The sequence below is a fragment of the Schistocerca americana genome, chromosome 2 (genome assembly GCF_021461395.2).
Source record: "Schistocerca americana isolate TAMUIC-IGC-003095 chromosome 2, iqSchAmer2.1, whole genome shotgun sequence".
NCBI lineage: Eukaryota > Metazoa > Arthropoda > Insecta > Orthoptera > Acrididae > Schistocerca > Schistocerca americana.
The window spans coordinates 430,013,644-430,031,729 of NC_060120.1; the positions used below are offsets into that span (position 1 = coordinate 430,013,644).

The 18,086-nt window shown below is 38.4% G+C and overlaps 1 protein-coding gene across 2 annotated transcripts in view; it reads left to right on the top strand.

The window, feature by feature from the left end:
- LOC124592273 (esterase FE4-like) overlaps nt 1-18,086 on the top strand; it is a 169,196-nt gene that overhangs the window by 140,589 nt on the left and 10,521 nt on the right. For both annotated transcript variants that reach the window (XM_047131821.1, XM_047131820.1), the window contains exon 9: nt 6,311-6,458. In XM_047131821.1, coding sequence (XP_046987777.1) covers nt 6,311-6,458 — 148 coding nt within the window. The remainder of the gene's footprint in view (nt 1-6,310; nt 6,459-18,086) is intronic.

Consider the following 18,086-nt stretch of genomic DNA (forward strand, 5'->3'; position numbering starts at 1 on the left):
CTACACAGGCATGCTTTGTAGGCACAAAGATAAATACTGGCGCCAAAACCTCTGCGTTAGTAAATAAATTAAAAAAAGGTGGAAGACTAGATTTTTTTTTTCTCCGCTCCGAGTTTCGACCACTGCATATTCATACATTATCCAACGAAGTAAATACAAATTCCATATTGTTCATCTTCCAATGTAGCAGAATTTCAATGTAGTACGAAAATCTGACTGGCAAGACTGGGATATTTGTCAATGTGGCAAACTCTACGTTCTGAATTTTTTCCTACCTGTGAGAAGAGATGGTTGCTAATAGGAACCTGATGAAATGTGAATCACATGAAGTATTCTCTTCACCGTAAGAATAATATGAATATAAACATTTTGCCATGTATTCTTTTGTGTTTGCTGCTATTTCATTTAAATCCTGTATACCTAATAAACTACGAAACTAGAGTGAGACACCAGCAAACCCGGAAGAATATACATATCGTGTCATGTTTATATTCGTATTATTCTTATGCCTAATAGTGATACAGTCAGAAATGAAGCACGGCAACTGACTAGATTTTTAAATCTAAGATGACTCTAATTTCTGTGCAGAATTTGATGTACTAAAGAAGCGGCCGCAAAGATTTTCAAACGGAGAAAAATTTTCGCCTAACTCTCGGTCAGAACATGTTCTATCATATGCAGTCTATTATTTGGTTCTTGTTGATCATTATCAAAGAAAGCAGCTGTGTAAGTAACAACAAATAGCAGTCTATTGCCATTGTTTCACTAATGAGATGATTCCTTTCTCTCTTTTTTTTTTTTTTCTTTTTAAATTTTAAGCGGTGGTAGCGCGCAGAAAAGCAAGCCATGCTGCGAGCGGCGACAGGCCATAAACACGAACTATCAGAATGCGACGAACAATGCATGATGCAGTACAGTAATGCATTTTCAGCTTAGAGTGACGTAAACACCTACAACAAAGAAAACGGCACTTATCAGATCAAAGCAAAATAAGCAATCGATTCAAACCAGGCGAAGCACGTGAAAAAGGAAGAGTACCCGTATAAATACGGACGGAGCGCCTGGCACATAGCAATGGCTAGCTGGTAAAGCTTAACTGCTAAGCTTACGACTCCAACCAAACTACTGTAGCGGTATCGTCATTCATTCGACCTAAATTGTGTCTCATATTACAATGGACCAACTTTGTTTCGATTTGGAGGTGCGGCCTAAAACTTTTCTCTCCCCTTGCATTTCGAGTCTCAAATTTCAGGTGCAGCTTAGATTCGGGAAATTTTTTTTTCTTTATTTCATGTCTCATTTTTCAGGTGCGGCTTAGATTCGAGTGCGGCTTAGATTCGAGTAAATACGGTATTCTGTCTGGCATCTGTTCAAGAGAAATCACAAATATCCTACTGTTTTCTTGTACAGAGAACCTTCGATATGAAGCATTATAAATATGTACTATTTACCTAATAGGCAGCTAGTTTACATTCAGAAGGAGGAATATTAAGACTGAAGAATGAATAAGTGAAAGTCCTATTTGTAGCAAGTTCAAGTGTGAAGTTTAGTCGAGGGAGAGTGATCAGTTGATTGTGAAGTATTAATAATAGTAATTAGGTGTCCTTTATATGTGTATAAACAGTTTAAATAAAACTTTCTTAAACTCTGCATGTGACTTGATTATTTTTTATTATGGTAAAAGTAAAGGTAGCTCAAGATATCTTTACAGCCCCCCACCTTGAGGTTTTTCTGTATCTGCCACTGCATCAAGGGGTGATTCTAATAGATGAAAAAAGGGCCAAATTACAAGTTTATGACTAATCTTTCTATGCTTCAAATTCTGGAACTTTGACACCCAGAGATGTCAGGTATTCTGCCTGATATCAGCATCATTCATGCACAATAGTTTGACAACATTACTTATTAACTTTATCAGTTGCTACCTGAGACGGCTCATCAACTGGAACAAGCCCAGTATTTATAGCTTTGGCAGTCCCTCTCCATGGTCAATTCCAGGTGTTCCATCTGCAGTCCACTGCTGCTAGAAGCATTCTTACGAATTCTGTCTTTGGTCCAGGACACTAGGCTAAGTGCTGGCATTCCGACTTATGTCCAGTGTGGCTGTCCATGAACTGGTATTCAGTTTTGCTCCAATGCAGTTCCAGATGTTCTCTTTGTGGTTTGTTCTTTCTAGAAGCATTCTTAGGCATTTCCTCTTTGGTCCAGTGCACAAGGCTGAGTCTGGTGTTACATCTTTGGTCCAGTTCACCCATTTCCTTGTTGGCATTCCATTTGCAGTCTCGTGCAGTTCTAGGTGTTTTCTCTGTGGTCTGCTCCCACCAAAAGCATCGTTAAACATTACATATTCAGTCTGATGCATCTGGTGCCCTGTCTGCGGTCATTCCCATGTCCACACTCTGTTCTTCTTTTTGTGGAATTCTGCTGCTACCCCCGTTGCATTTGCAGTGACTCCAGGAAAGGATCCCAGGATCTACTGAGTCCATATGCAGTGTCATGTGGTTTTCCATCACCCTTATCTCTATAGAATTTCTTATAATGCTGGCCCAGTATCTGAGAGGCTGTACCAGAGCACTCATTTCATCGTAGTTCATGGAATTATTCAGTGCCAGACGGTGCTCAGCAATGGATGATTTCATTGCCTGTCTTAGACAGGTGTGGCCTCTGTTGTTCTTTGCATGTTATGTCCACTGTCCTTGTTTTGCATGATGTATGACATGCCACAACGGCAAGGTATATTACAAATTCCTGATTTTTTGTAACCCCAGGTCATCTTTCACTTTTCCCAGTAGTGCTCTTCTTTTGTTAGGTGGACAGAACACAAACTTCATGTTAGGCTTCTTGAGAATCCTGCTAATTTTGGCAGTAACAGATCCCACATAGGACACACATGCCACAGCCTTTGCTTCACCTTGTTTTTCTTCTAGATCATGTGGCAGAGTTGCTGGTTGAAGGGTCTTCTGAATCTGTTTTGATGTGTGTCCATTTTTCCAGAACTCTGATCAAAGATGCTCTGTTTCTGCTGCCGTGCTACCTGGGTCTGTTAAGCGACGTACCCTGTATACCAGTGCCTTCAGAACCCCATTCCTTTGTGCTGGGTAGCAACAGCTGCTGACTTGTTGGTATAAATCAGTGTGTGAAGATTTGCAATATGCACTGTGGCCAAACAACCTATCTACTGTCCATTTGACAAGTACACCTAGAAGCAGCAACTAGCTATGCTTTTCCAGGTTCATGGTGATCTTAGTATTTGGGTGCCATGAGTTAAGATGTTCCAGACACTCATTGAGCCTATCCCTAACATAAGACCATATTACAAATGTGATCAACCATTACTGAGCAGTGTCTGGAACTCAATCATTCCTTGAACTATGATGAAACAAGGGTTCTGATGCAGACATCCAGATGCTGGGGCAGTATTATAAGAGTGTCTGTAGAGATAAAGGTGATGGAAAACCTCACGAATCATGTCACTGGGTGTCAACTCAGTAGAGTCTGGGATACTGCAGTAGAGTTGCTGAAAATATAACAGGGGCAGAGTAGAACTCACAGGAAGAATAACTGAAAGTGTGTACATGGGAATGATATATTTTTTTTAATGTATGTTATGTTCATATGGGACCAAAGTGCTGAGGTCATCAGTCCCTAGGCTTACACACTAGTTAATCTAACTTAAACTAAGGACAACTCGCACACCCATGCCTGAGGGAGGACCGAACCTCGGACGTGGGGAGCTGTTCAAACTGTGGCAAGGCACCTGAGACCATGTGGCACGTGGGAATGAATCCCAGGCTGAGTACCAGGTACACCGGACCTAAGATGGAATGTCACAGGATGTTTCTAGTGGGAGCAGATCACAGTAGGAACACCTAGAAATACCCTCAGGGGGCTCAGCATTTAGTTGCTGGGTACGGGCTTGGTGACCCCGGGGTCCCTGAGATGGGGAGTGGGAAGCGCCACGAGTCCTCAATACCGTAAGCTCTGAGCGTGCTTCAACGACCACCGTAAGGCGTGATGGTGGAACGTTGTATGGTATAGAGTCTGCGTAGGGACTCAGTTGTTCTCTGCCACCTCTGAATTAGACATATGCGGTTGACCCATACCTATCTCCTTCGCCGTGAGAACCCGCCCAAGTGTCACAGTGATGCAGGGCTGACGGTGGTACATCTTCTAATGGACTGCCCCATTTTAGCCCCCTTGCAGCAGTCCTTTAATTTACCAGCTGCACTTCCTTTATTTCTAGGTGACGATGCCTCTATAGCTGACTCAGTTTTACGTTTTATCCGTGCAGCTGGGTTTTATCACTCACTCTAGTGTGGGTGCTCTCGCATGATTTCTCAGGCTACACCCACTCCAGCAACTTTCAGTTGTGACGTGGATACCAAAATAGTGTCTTTTATGTTGGTACCTCTATCAACACTTTTCAGCCGGAGGTTCTTCGTTTGTAGTTGAGTGGTTGACCTTTTACCTGCTCCATCAACCACTGTAGTCTGATTTACTCTAGTCAACTATTTGCTCTGCTCCTTTTAAGTGTCTTCTATTTTGTGTTATTGCAGTGTTCATTTTAGCCCTGTACCCCTTGGCGTTTCCTCCCTCTGGTTGCAGAGGTTACGCTTTTACTGTATAGGCCTTTTACAAGTATGTCTGTTTGGGACAGGGGACTGATAACCTCAATGTTTAGCCCCGATCAAACCCCAAAACCAACCAATCAACACCTAGAAATGCACTGGACCAAAAACAGAATGCCAGTACATGGATAGGTGCACTGGACTGAAGACAAAATAACAGCAGTCAGCCTGGCACACTGGATTGAAAAGGGGAATTTCTAAGGATGTTTCTACCGGAAATGGGTTGCAGGAACTAGCCATGGGTAGTGAAGTCTGTAGGTACTTAGTCCACTCAACCAGAAGTCTCAGGTAGTGCCTAATGAAGATAACATGTCACATTGTTGAAATGCTATGCATGAATGATACTGATATCTGACAGAATACCTGACACCCCAAGATGTCAATAGATCACTGGGAAAGACTGAGAATTCATCAGGGGCTTTGTTCTGAAAGCTTTGGCAGCTGAACATGTGGATTTTAATCCTTCCTTTATGAGAAGCAATTCTTTTGGTATAGCAGTAATGCTTCAGGGTCTCATATATCTATAAAATAAACTAACTTCTGCACACTCCTAATACAGTCATCAACCTGGATAACAGCCTCTGATGGATAGTGCATGCCTGACCCATTTAGGGGGATCATATGGTTCTCAAACGTATGACACAAGTCAAGGAATGTAGACTGGCTTGTCACGGAACCTCTGAAGCATCTAGTTCTAGCCTTCCCCTCAATTCAGGAACAGGAGATCATCATTAGTTCTGGAGGCACTGCTGAAGAGTGTGAACTTCAGTGAAATTCTGCAAGTAATGTTCATCTTCTCTATCATCTCTGCCAGTCACTGAAATGTATCGAGTAACATGCAAAAGACTGCTTATAAAGCTTCTGAAAGCAGTATTGAGTGAGTAATCTAGCATCATGCTACAGCCCTCCATATATCACACCTGCACAAATTGTGAGACAAGGTTAGATTTTTCTTCATCCACACAATAAGGCTGAAATGCGAAATACTCTCTTCCATGTTCTTTCTACTGGTTTTCAGAGGCCTGGAAAAGATATAGACCTGTCTCATCTTGGTATTTTTGTTTTTAAATACATATTACTCCTGGAGGTACAGTTTTTTATTTCATTACTCACCAGTACAAACTTGTTAAGGCATATAGCACAATGCTCTCTTAGGAGCTGTCAGCTAAAGATGTTTCAAAAAATATTTTCAATTTAATTTCTGTATGGAAAGTAGAGTTGTGCCCAAAAAAGTGGTCATTGGATATTTCATCTGATAAGTTTGGTGTGATAATCAATTGATGAATACATATTGACAATGACTTCCCAACATGAAGAATCATCAGCATTTCCAGCAGCAGCTGAATGTAAGCAATATTTAACGTGCAGTGACAACCACAACAATGTTTACCACTAATAGTTAGTGCATGAACATACATTTAACATGGAAAAGGTAATGGCTGTGTCTCAGAATAATCACTTAGTATAGTAGACTATATCTGAGGCCATCTGTAGCTCCATTTTGATGCTATGATTACTTCTTAATGCTGTCCTAAAACTTGACAGAATTTGTGATCTCAGTATTGGCAAGAAATTTAAGTATTTTACAGTATATGCATCTATAGTAAGAAATAGTTTTTTTTACTTGTGTAATTACAACACATATAAATCATATTAAACTAAATTTATTTTTCTTTTCACAGCTTTTAAGTGATATATACTTTCTAGAGGGAATGAACAGTACAGTTTCATCCATGGCAACTAAAGCAGAATTCCCTATTTACTTCTACCGTTTCAGCTATGAAGGAACCTTATCACCTATTTCTGTCTTCACATATAATGGTGTAGCTGGTAAGAAATATTTTAAGTGATTCTTTTCTATTTATTCATAAACTATATTTCAATTTGTCTGTTATCACAAAATAATAATCTCTTCAGGTGGTACCATTTATATATAAATTTAGTTTTTCATTTCTTGGTGTTGTAAAAATCAATCATTGAAACTGCTTTATTGTATTGCTTTATACAACACTTCAAAAGCGACTGTACTGTTTCAAACAGTTTTTCATTTGCCCATCATGGACAATTTTTAAGAGGATTAATTAAAATTCAAATGGTTAGGAAACACGTAGAAGCATTTCTCATTATCAAATATGCCAGTCATTTTAGAAGCCACAAAAATACAAAAGTCGTGGATTACAAATGCTACTGATGAAAATACTTCTTGAGGCTTTTAGTGATTGTAATCTTAACGTGACACCAAAAAATAGTACCCACCACATTTTTAACCATTAACATTCAATATTTAAAAATTCATTTTTCTAATTTTTATAGACTATATATACCCAGTTCTGAGATGCACTTTTTTCTGGTTTTTGGGATGAAAATCAAATGGAAGTTCTTACTATGCCGACATGCTTTGCAGGCCAAAAATAATGGTCCCAAAACTTCTGTGTTAGTAAAAATAAGAAAAGGCTAGAAGATGAGTCTACTCAATTCCCCTGGAGGCAGATGTGTATGCAGGCCATACATCTGCAGTATAATGAAAATTATCAGAAATCAAAAGGTAATTGGCAGTAATTCCAAACAGGATGATGCCAATTCTGCAACCACTTGATGTCTGCTTGAATAAACCATTTAAGGACAAGCTTAATTGGATGTACATGGGCTGGCTTTCAAAAAATGACTGATAACTGGTACAAGCAGGTTGTGTAAAATGCACAAGTTTGTCACAAGTGTGCAACTAGACTGATGATGTGTGGAAGTGTGTGCCAAATCAAATTGTGCAAAAGGCATTTAAAAATGTTTGATATCAAATTCACTAGATGGTACTGAGGGTGATGCCCTGTCTGAAGAATTGAATTACAAAGGATTGAGTGATAGTGATTCAGAATTAACTAATTGATATTTTAATCATTCCATAAAATTTGTATTATGAATCTATTAAAATTTTGTCATTATTATATCTGCTTTTAATTACTAAGTTATTTTTATTCTTATTTTGTGGCCTTCACGAAAAATACACTATGAAAAGCTGTGTGGCAAGCCTGTATGTATTATTTATGTCAACATGGCCAATGCTACAGCTTGGATGTTTTCCTACTAGTGACAAGAGATGGTTCCTATGAATTGTGAATCACATACTTTCTTCATCATAAGAATAATACATATATAAACATTATGCTATGTATTCTTCTGTGTTATCTGTTACATCATTAAAATCCTGTTCGTCTAAGAAACTGGAGTGGGACAATGGCAAACATGGAAGAATATGCATATCATGCTCTGTTTACATTCTTATGGTGAAAAGTGAAACAGTCAGAAATGAAGCACAGCAAGTGACTTCTATGACTATAAATTATATGCAGACAAGTTATGTGGTTTTTGAAAGAGGATGTGCCGGCCGTGGTGGTCTAGCGGTTCTAGGCGCTCAGTCCGGAACTGCGCAACTGCTATGGTCGCAGGTTCGAATCCTGCCTCGGGCATGGATGTATGTGATGTACTTAGGTTAGTTAGGTTTAAGCAGTTCTAAGTTCTAGGGGACTGATGACCACAGATGTTAAGTCCCATAGTGCTCAGAGCCATTTGAAAGAGGACGTTAATCTACAAAAACCCTTTCCTAAGCTCCACTGTTAAGCTTATGATTTGAACCAAATTGCTGTAGCTGTATCTTAATCCAATCTGTCTAATTTGTATCTCATGTTAGCATGAAGCATCTTCATTGCAGTTTTGAAGTGTGGCCTAAAACTTTTTTCCTCCTTTAATTTGAGTCTCACTTTTTGGGTGCGGCTTAGATTTGTGTACTTTGTTTTTCTTGAATTTAGAGTCTCATTTTTTGGGTGCAGCTTATATTCAAGTAAATATGGTATACAGTAAAAAGCCAAAATGTGACAAGTGCCCACCACGAGGTGAATGCTGCCTGATGGCATTGCAGGCAAGAAAACAAATATAAGTAGAGTACAGATGAATGAGAACTCATTCTAATGAAAATATGGGCCACAAATGGGGAAGTCCACTGACGTAAGTGACTTTGACAAGAGGAAAATTATGCTCCAACAACAGGAAACAAGCATCTCAGAAACAACGAAGCTGACTGGCTGTTCACATGGTAGTTGCAAGCATCTAAGGAAAGTGGCTGAAGGAAAGTGAAACTGTGAGTAAATTACAAGGTTTTGGATGTCCATGACTCATCATAGAACTTAAATGTTTGAGGCTTGCCCACTCTGTAAATCAGAATAGACAGTGATCTGTAACAGATGTGACAACAGAGTATAATACTAGTGCAGGCACAAATACTTCAGAGCACACTGTTCATGCACATTGTTGAACATATGGCACAACAGCAGATGATCCCTGTGTTCCCATGTTGACATTAACTGTTACAATTACAGTGAGCACAGGATCATTGAAATTGGACTGTGGATCAATGAAAACGTTGCCTGGTCAGATGACTCATATTTGTTGTTACACCAGTCACTGGTTGTGTTCAGATGTGCTGTCATCCAGGCAAATGGCTGCCAGAAACATGCACTGTACCATGGACCCAGACCAGTGGAGGGAGTATTAGGCTATGAGGGACATTCATATGGACTTCCATGTAACCTGTGGCTGAAATCTAAAGCACCAAAAGAGTTGTGAACAGTGTGAACATACTGAAGACCACTTACAATGTGTAATGTGTGATGTCTTCCCTCACGACAATGACATCTTCCAACTGTCCATATCACAAGATCATAATCATGCTAAAGTAGTTTGATGAGCATGAGGGTGATATCACAACAAATTCATCTGATCTGAACCTGATGGAACACATCTGGGATGATATGAAGCACCAGCTCTGCACCCACGAACAACCAGTCCAAAATATATGGGAGCTGCTTGCCCTGTGCATTGATGTCTGATGCCACATACCTCTGTAAATCTACCAAGGACTTGTTGAATCCATGTCAGGCAGAATTACTGCTATACTGAGTACTACAGGTGGGCCAACATGCTGTTAAGCAGGCAGTCATAATGTTTTGGATCATCAGTGTATATCCTATACTATTTTAATTAACTCTGTTTCCTAGGTGAATACAATGTATGGCAAGAAATGAACAATGGTTCACAATAAATTGGCCTTGAAGGTCGGAAAAAAGAATGTTTTTCACAAGAACTTTTTGATTCTGAACTAAAATTATGTTGCCATATTTACATGTAAAGCTGGGTCTGAGGAACCAGTTTTTGAGAGTGTTTCTCAAATATGAAGTTTCCTTGTCTATAAGTGATATGAAAGTACTTAAAATCTAAAAAAAAAATTGGAATCCAACTCTGATACAAAAATGGCAGTGAGTGAGAAGGAGGCTTTGCATATCATCAAAAAGGACTGTCATCATGTTTCTGTTGCAGCCAACATATGGAAAAAGTTAAAGAAATTGTGTTGTCTGATGACACTTAAGATTCAATATTCGAGGAGTCACCTTGATTTTTCCCCAAAAATTTGGGTACTGGCAGCAAGGAATAAGATGAGTACTTTCATCAAGATGTCAGTGATATCAGGGCTGCAGAAATACTTATTTGATGTGAGATTACTGTTGGTAACATCACAGGGAAGCATAAAAAACAGTTCAGTTCATCAAAGAAAATACTTTATAAGATGATTTAAAGAGCTGAGAGAAAGGGAATATAAGACAATGAACACAAAATATATGTGTAATCAAGCCTTTGTACAGGCTGAAAAATTACCTTTAATTCCAAAAATGATCTGCTAATTTTCTAGTCTGTAATGAAGTGACAGGGTGAAAAAAAACTGTATGTAACAGAAAAATTGGTGTCAGGTATGGATTTTGTGCCCAAAACACTGAGATTGCCTACCAAAATGTAATCAAAAAATATTTTGTCGCTGGCCTGTGTTTGCACTGATTGGGTCATGGGTAAACAAATTCTGTGAAATACAGAGAAAATTATTGACCAGGAAACAATAAGTTGGCCACAAGTTAAGATAGCATGTCTTGAAGTTTGTGATGCAATGATAAATATTCTACCACTCAGACTACAATGCAACACCTAGTGTGAAGAGCCATGTTAGGACAGTAATTATTATATTATCCTGGAAGTAATACAGACAGAGGCCCTTTATTTGACTTCTGTTTCTTCTTATTATTGGCTTTGACTTTATTGCTACTCTTTTTCAGTTGTGTTACTACTTTTTCATTCCTTTATCTCTTGACTATTTTCTTTATTTGCTACAAAGGCAAACCATTCAACTCAAACATGAGTCTTGAAACCACAGTAGTTTGTTAAACATCACTCTCACAGCTGGCATGCTCTTCACTCCAAACCAATGTTTTTTACTTCAAATTAATGTTTATACAGGGTGAACATTAATAAAACAACAAACTGTAGGGATGAATTTCTGACTGGGAATTGATAAAAAAAAAAGATCCTATGAATATGGGTCATGAATTAGTGTTATCATGGTAGATGGAATTGATGAATGAAAGTTCCTCTGAGCACATGCCATGTGTTCCTTGTGTGTTTCAGGCTGTGCATTGATGTAGCATACTGAAAGCTGCAGAATTGTCTGGTATTCATGTTGGGAACAAGCTAAGATGGTGTTTGTGTACTGCCAAGCAGATGGAAACGGTTGAGATGCAGCATGCCTATACCAAAACAAATACCCTCACAGACACCAACCACATCATACATTTCAAGCCATTTTTTGGGTGTTCGTGTGATTATGGGTCTTTTCAGATAGATGACCGTACAGGAAGGCAGCAGACTGTGTATACACCTGATTTGGAGGACCGGGTTCTAAGAGATATTGATACAAACCCTAGCACAAGCCCCAGGCAAATGGCCCACCAACATGGTGTAAGCCAGAATACGATTATGTGTAGCCTGCATGGCAACCGCTACTATGCATATCACGTGTAGTGAGAGGAAGAATCATCAGCAACCTCATTTCCCTCTATGGTTAGGATTTTGTCAGTGGTGTTCGCACCACACCATCACAATCAGAGGATTTCTGCCATCAGTCATGTGAAAGATTGCATTGCATCCAGTGGAGACCACGTTGAACATTTTCTGTGATGTGGGTGTGATGCAACTCTGAACTGTGTACCATGAAGATCTGTTGTCATTGCATGCACAGTGTCCATTTCTGGACACATGATCGTGGGACCTTTTTTCCTCCATTTCCAGTCAGGAATCCATCCCTGCAGTTCATCAGTTTCATTAATGTTCACCCTGCACATACATTTAATTACCAAGGTGAAATTAGTGTTATGTGACACCAAAACAATCCTAGCATCAACCAGAAATCAAACCTAAAACTCTAGGGCTTGTAGTCTGGTGGGACTCTTGCACACCAAACCCTGAGACCACTTACCTTTTTCAGATAGTAACAAATGATACAGTGGTTTTAGAAATGTATTTCTAAGTGCTTCTGTTGAGAAGAAAATTAATGAGCAACCAGTAACAAGATATCCTACTGGTAGGTCAGTTCTGAGCTTGACTGGGGCCCATTTACTCCTCTCCTCTTCCCCTCTCCATACTACATCTTCAGTTGTAAACAGAGCCAGTTTAAGGCTACCCTAAGAACCATAGTCGCAGTGGGCCCTGAGCTTGAGAGGGCTGCACCAGGAACCCGGTCAGAATTTGTTATTACTTAATGAATAGTCTGGTTTCCTTTTAAAAGGAAAAAAATTCTTCAGATTTAGAAATTAATAGGCTGCAGTCATACTTCTCCTGTTATTGAGAGCACCATCATTGCTGATTCCAGTTTTCTTTAAACTGGATAGCTTTGATGATACCCCCAGCTTATGCACAAATATGAGAAGAATTTGATGTCACTACTGGTGCTGTATGCATTATTGCCTACAATGCTAGATAAAGTATGGCTTGTAGTCTGAGACTGGCAGGTAGCCTGCATTGACAGCCCTCAACCATTGCAAATAGTATGTGATTTGGTATTTCCAGAGCTAATCTGCAAGCCAGACAGGTTACAGGGCCCTAATGTTTTCAGCATATTGGTTCAGCAGCTGTCATGTGTGTGAAGAATGAATGGAGAGGGTGAGGGGTCATGCTATTGGAACCTATGATTTCTTTAATGCAAGAATATAAAATGAACTATAAGTAATTGTAGGGTGCCAAAAAAGAACATAGATGTGACATCCTAAAAGAGCAGTTGTGGCAAAAGGGTTTATTGAATACATTTTTAAACCAAACTGACAGTGTTTCTGTGAATGTACAGTGTGATGTGAAATTATAGCTAAAGCTTCATCAGTTAATAGCACTGAAGAATTTTATGTTTTGTGCAAGAGTGAACTAGTGGCTGATCACTGTTCCACTAGTGGAAATAGCCTGTGATAGCTTTACTGCAGAAGAAACCAGAGCTGACCAGCTTAGCAATCGGGGAACTTGGCCAGATATTATGAATGATAATTTTAGCATGTGTGCAATTAAGGAAGGTCTGTGAGGCATTAGTGAAAAAATGTAAAATTCCCTGTGGAAATAAGAAAAGGTGTTTTAATCTTTTTCATTGCTTCCAGATATTGTAAATGATAACTTTAGGATAAATGCAATTAAGGAAGGTCTCCAAGATATTTTTTCATTTCTTCCACCATCTTTCAAATGAGTTAAGCAAATGTAGCTTGTATATTCTTGAATGGAAGAAGCTGTGTATTGCTTTTGTTAAGTTGTTCAATTAGAGTGCTCACTCTCACATAACAAATGCTTTAGAGAATGACAATACTTGATCAAATATTCTCGCTAACCACAAACTGCCCTGCAAACATATTATTGAAATGTGCAAGTGGAAAGAGCTTCCACAGAGAATCAAAAAGTCAAAATTAATGGATCAGACAGATCAACACAAACTGATTTGGAAGAAAAGAGGTGGTGATCAGTTTTGATAATGTTATTTTCAACAATGTTTCTGTGCTGAAAGAAATCTTTCATAAAGAGGTGAACATGAAATGTTTGGAAGTCCAAGTATGGAAACTTTTTAGGAGAAGTAGAATTAATGGCCAAGTATTAAATGATCATATTAATTGTGTAGCTAAACCTGGAAGATTGTTTACATACTTAAGAAAGGGCATACAAAATGAAATCATTCCCATAATTTATGATGAGACAGGATCTCTTATTAAGAATACCATACTCCAAAATTAATATTATTCAACAATATTGGACCATACTTCATATTTAAGACACAAGAAGCTATTAAGCATGGTTTTATGTGTGGTAGAAGTGTTTTCCAACCATTTACAACTGAAGAATATTTTTTGATTTTTGTAAGTGAGTCACACTACTGGAAAAAGTCTCGCAGAATTGCTGCTTCAGGTACTCCATAACCTTTTCAGGGACAATCTTCAGACAAGGCAGTAGCATGAATGGCAATAAGAGTGTTACTCAAGATTGAATCATCAAAGAAAATCCAAGAGCTAATTATATCTCCTGCTGTGGTTCATAGCTTGAACTTGGATGTTAGAGATGCCATTAATCATCTGTAATTGTGCTACTTTTTTGTTTCAGTTCAAAGAATGTTCACATTATTTTCTGCCTGTGTGAAGCACATAAACCTGAACCTGAAGCTGCTGTGAATTAAAAGATAGGAGGCTATGACAGAAAGTTTTTGGGCTGTGAGATCTGAGTTTACTAGGACTTGCATTAGTACAGTTAAATAACGCTTGCAAAAATGATCCAATGTGCTTCAGTGAAGTACCTAGTCTATTTAAAGAAGTAACAAAATTTAAGTTTTCCCTGTGTGTTTTGACATCGAATAGTGTCCTTTGCCTTGTCAGCAGAGTTTATAAAGCAATTCAGCAAGAAGGTATGCAGTTAGACACTACAATAAAATTAATACAATCAGCACCAAGTGATACTGAAGAATATAGAGCCAACAGTTTTGAAAAGGCTAAGATAGGAGCTGAGGAATCGGTTGCAGCTTTAGAAAATGTTGCTGAGTTAATAGAATCTACATCTGCAACTTTTAAAAGGCAGTTTTGTTATGAAAGTAAGGATCAGCCCACTCCAGGGGAGGAGAGCTGCTTCTATATTGTGGTAGACACCACTGTTATGCCTGTGAAGGAAAGGTTTCAGCTGCACGGTAACTGCTGTGACGTGTTCAATGTTATTTGTGACATTAAGATGTTCACAACAAAGAAATCTTGCAGATGCTTTGACAGACCATAAAAAGCAATCAAAAGATACAAATTCACAGGAACTTATAAATGAATGGGAAACATTGTCCACTATGCTTCCACAAGCTGCCAACAGATTTAGAAATACTTCAGTAGACATTTTCCCAAATGTAACAATTTATTAAGAATATTTTTTTTGCAGGCCAGTGTTTGCAGCTGGTGCAGAACATAGCTTTTGAAAGTTAAAGATCATGAAAAATTGAGATCTTATAAGCAATGAACGGGTAATAAGTCATGACATAATAGAAGTGGAAAGATAGATTGCACATTCACTCAGCATGAAGTTAGTGTATGTTTTGCTCCTCAAAAGCAAAAACAATTAACATTTAGCTGAGTCATTTTTAAAATTATGTTTGTAGAATTTAGTAGGCTTTACCCCATTTTATTTACCATTAGACACCCTCTATTAAACTGTGTGCCTAATTTTGCATGGTTGTCGTGGTGCACGTAAAAGTTATTACCACCTGATCAGCCAAGTGTAGCTCAGAGTTATTGCTACTTGTAATAATTCATGTTAAAGAGTGATAAAGGATCACAGAACAAAATTTAAGAATGCATATAAATAGAATTTATTTCTATGACAGCTCTCACTGGCTACTTGTTTTGGATGTAAAAACAGGTCAACATATCACATAATAAGGAAACCCACTGCTGAAATAGCCAGTTTTTGCTTCTTTAAAAATAAAAATTAAACTCAAATGCTAAAGTTCTACAGCCATTACAATATCTGTAGTAAACTGTGGTTCCCTCAATTTGTATGAAATATTGTAAGTAATTTTTTTTAATATATTACGGAATCAGCACATGTGCTTGCTGTTAAATTTGCTAGTTAAAGAATAACATATTTGACACTATGATTCGTGATGTGTTTTATGAGAATTATTTTGCAAATGAGATGCAACAGTGAAGTTCTACTTCACAACATGTCATGACACAGAGGTGACTTTTCCAAATGAGAAACAAATTTTGACAGATGTAAGGAAAACTTTTCTGAAAGATTTGGAAAAATATTTAGTAATTTAATAAAGCAAACACAACCAAAATCAGTTCAGAATTGTTTTAGTATTACTGTAATGTTGGAAATGGCAAATGAATTGTTATATTCCTAATTCTCCAGCTCTATTTTGTGTTGGTTTCAGGTGCAGTTCAGTCATTTCAGGTGCATATACATACATATCTGGTGCATATTTTCCTTGTTTTAGTGTATATTTCCAGTATTATTGTCCATATTTAATGCATAAATGCATACATTTAACACAAAACAATCAACTGGCAATCTAGCTTGAGTGACAGCACTGTTGTGTCCACTTTAAAAAAAATAGAAGACAAATGGAGATACTATGAAACTTACATTACCCAGTATTATTAGAACTTGAACTTCATGTGCTACACACTCCACATAAAAAATAACTGAATTAAAATTTGTTTTTGCCAATGAGTCCTGAGATCATGCAAAGTCATGGGTAAGCTGGTACTTAATAAACTGCTTTCATCCTTCTACTTCAAACCATTCAAAAACATACAACTATTTCTGAACCTCTCTGAAAAAATGTGGGAGCCTCCATGTTGATACTTTTTAGTACTGAAAGCATCAATAACAGAAATATTTAAACAGCATCCCAACTCTAATAATGCTGTCATCGCTGATATTTGTGTGGTATTAATTTTTAAAACCACCTTAGTCTCTTCGTAATACATGTGCTGATTGAAGAATTTGGATTCTACAAATGTAGCATATGCCAACAGTGCTCCATCTGGCTATAATTGCACCAGATTTATTGTCAAAAACAGGAATAATAATGTTATCCATTAAAGTACTTTGTACTTTTTTCATTCTCACCAGATATCTAGGACACCAAAAATACTGTATTATCCCAAACCTAAACAGATACAATACACATTATGTACAGAAATTTATCAAAGAACTGTTTTGAAGGACAGTACTGTCATAATATGATACTTACATTCTCTGTTTGTCCAGACTGTTCATGTTTCATTATAGTTTTCTTCAGGCTCCATTTCTCTAAATTTTAAGGAGGACTTTGGGTTGAGGTACAGCAATCACATATGAAATTAAAACTGACTTCACATCAAGTTTGAATGTGACTGTTTTATTACAATCATAGAGAAATACATTTGTTTTTGTAACCACATCTCAACTCACTTGTCTCTGACTTCTTTGTTCATCTACAACCTGATAAAGCCTACAAACGACTGGTTACCATGAGATCTTTCTAAGGACTAATGTGGTGTCTGTTCTGCAGAAACATGCTAATTGGAACTGCAGTCACAGCTGACATAAACAGTGCTAATCATTTGCCAACTCACACATGCAGATTTACCATTACACTAAATTTTGGCAGTGATGTGGCACACAGTGGCCTGCATGAGACAAAGCAGGCAGGCAGTGCGAGCTGGATAACACATGACACATGTCTCTGATATTTCTCACTGCAGGCCATATGGGTCTAGTTAACACAGCTCCCCACAAACACACATACAAAGTCTTACTACTTGGTTAATTTTGTGGTGTCTTTCATCAGTACACAAAAGAGACAGTGCTACACAGGCCACTCTGGAAACCATCCATTTGATGACACGACCTTTGTTCTGAATGGTTCACATGTTTGCACAATGTGCTTATCACTGGAGTGTGTACCCTCCAGGAGCAGTGATCAAGCCGTAACACCAGTGCAGTGTCCTAGTACAGACATTAAAGACACAAGTTTGTTTGTAACACCTAGCAAGGCATGCCAAAATAAATGTTTAGTGCGTGGTTGGGGCAGTGCCAGCAGTTCACTGCATGTCTAGAACCATAAGTGGTGATGACATCACATCCCCATTTCACTCATGACCCCAATGTGCTTCTTTGATGTGTGTTGTGTTATTTCCATTGTGTGCTTATCCTTTGTATGAGAACTTCACTCTAAGCCAAGATGTTGAATTTAGAAGACTACAAAAGACTATAGAAGACCTGCTCACATGCAGCCGGAGATTGGAGAGTTTGTTACAGGTGCACTCTGCATGCACAGACTCAGCGCATCTGTAGACAGCTCAGGAAAATGTTGGCACACAAAGCCCCATCACACCGGCACCTCCTACTGCACTGGGCGGGTGCTGGTCTGGCTGCCTCCCTTTTGCCATTGTGACCCTGTCGTGTGGTTTAGTGAAGTGGAGGTGGTCTTCATGAGTAACAATGTAACCTGTGACTTTGCAAAATTCACACATGTAGTGAGCCAGCTCAACCAAAACTACGTGGTTAAAGTATGAGATATAATCACCAGCCTGCCAATGC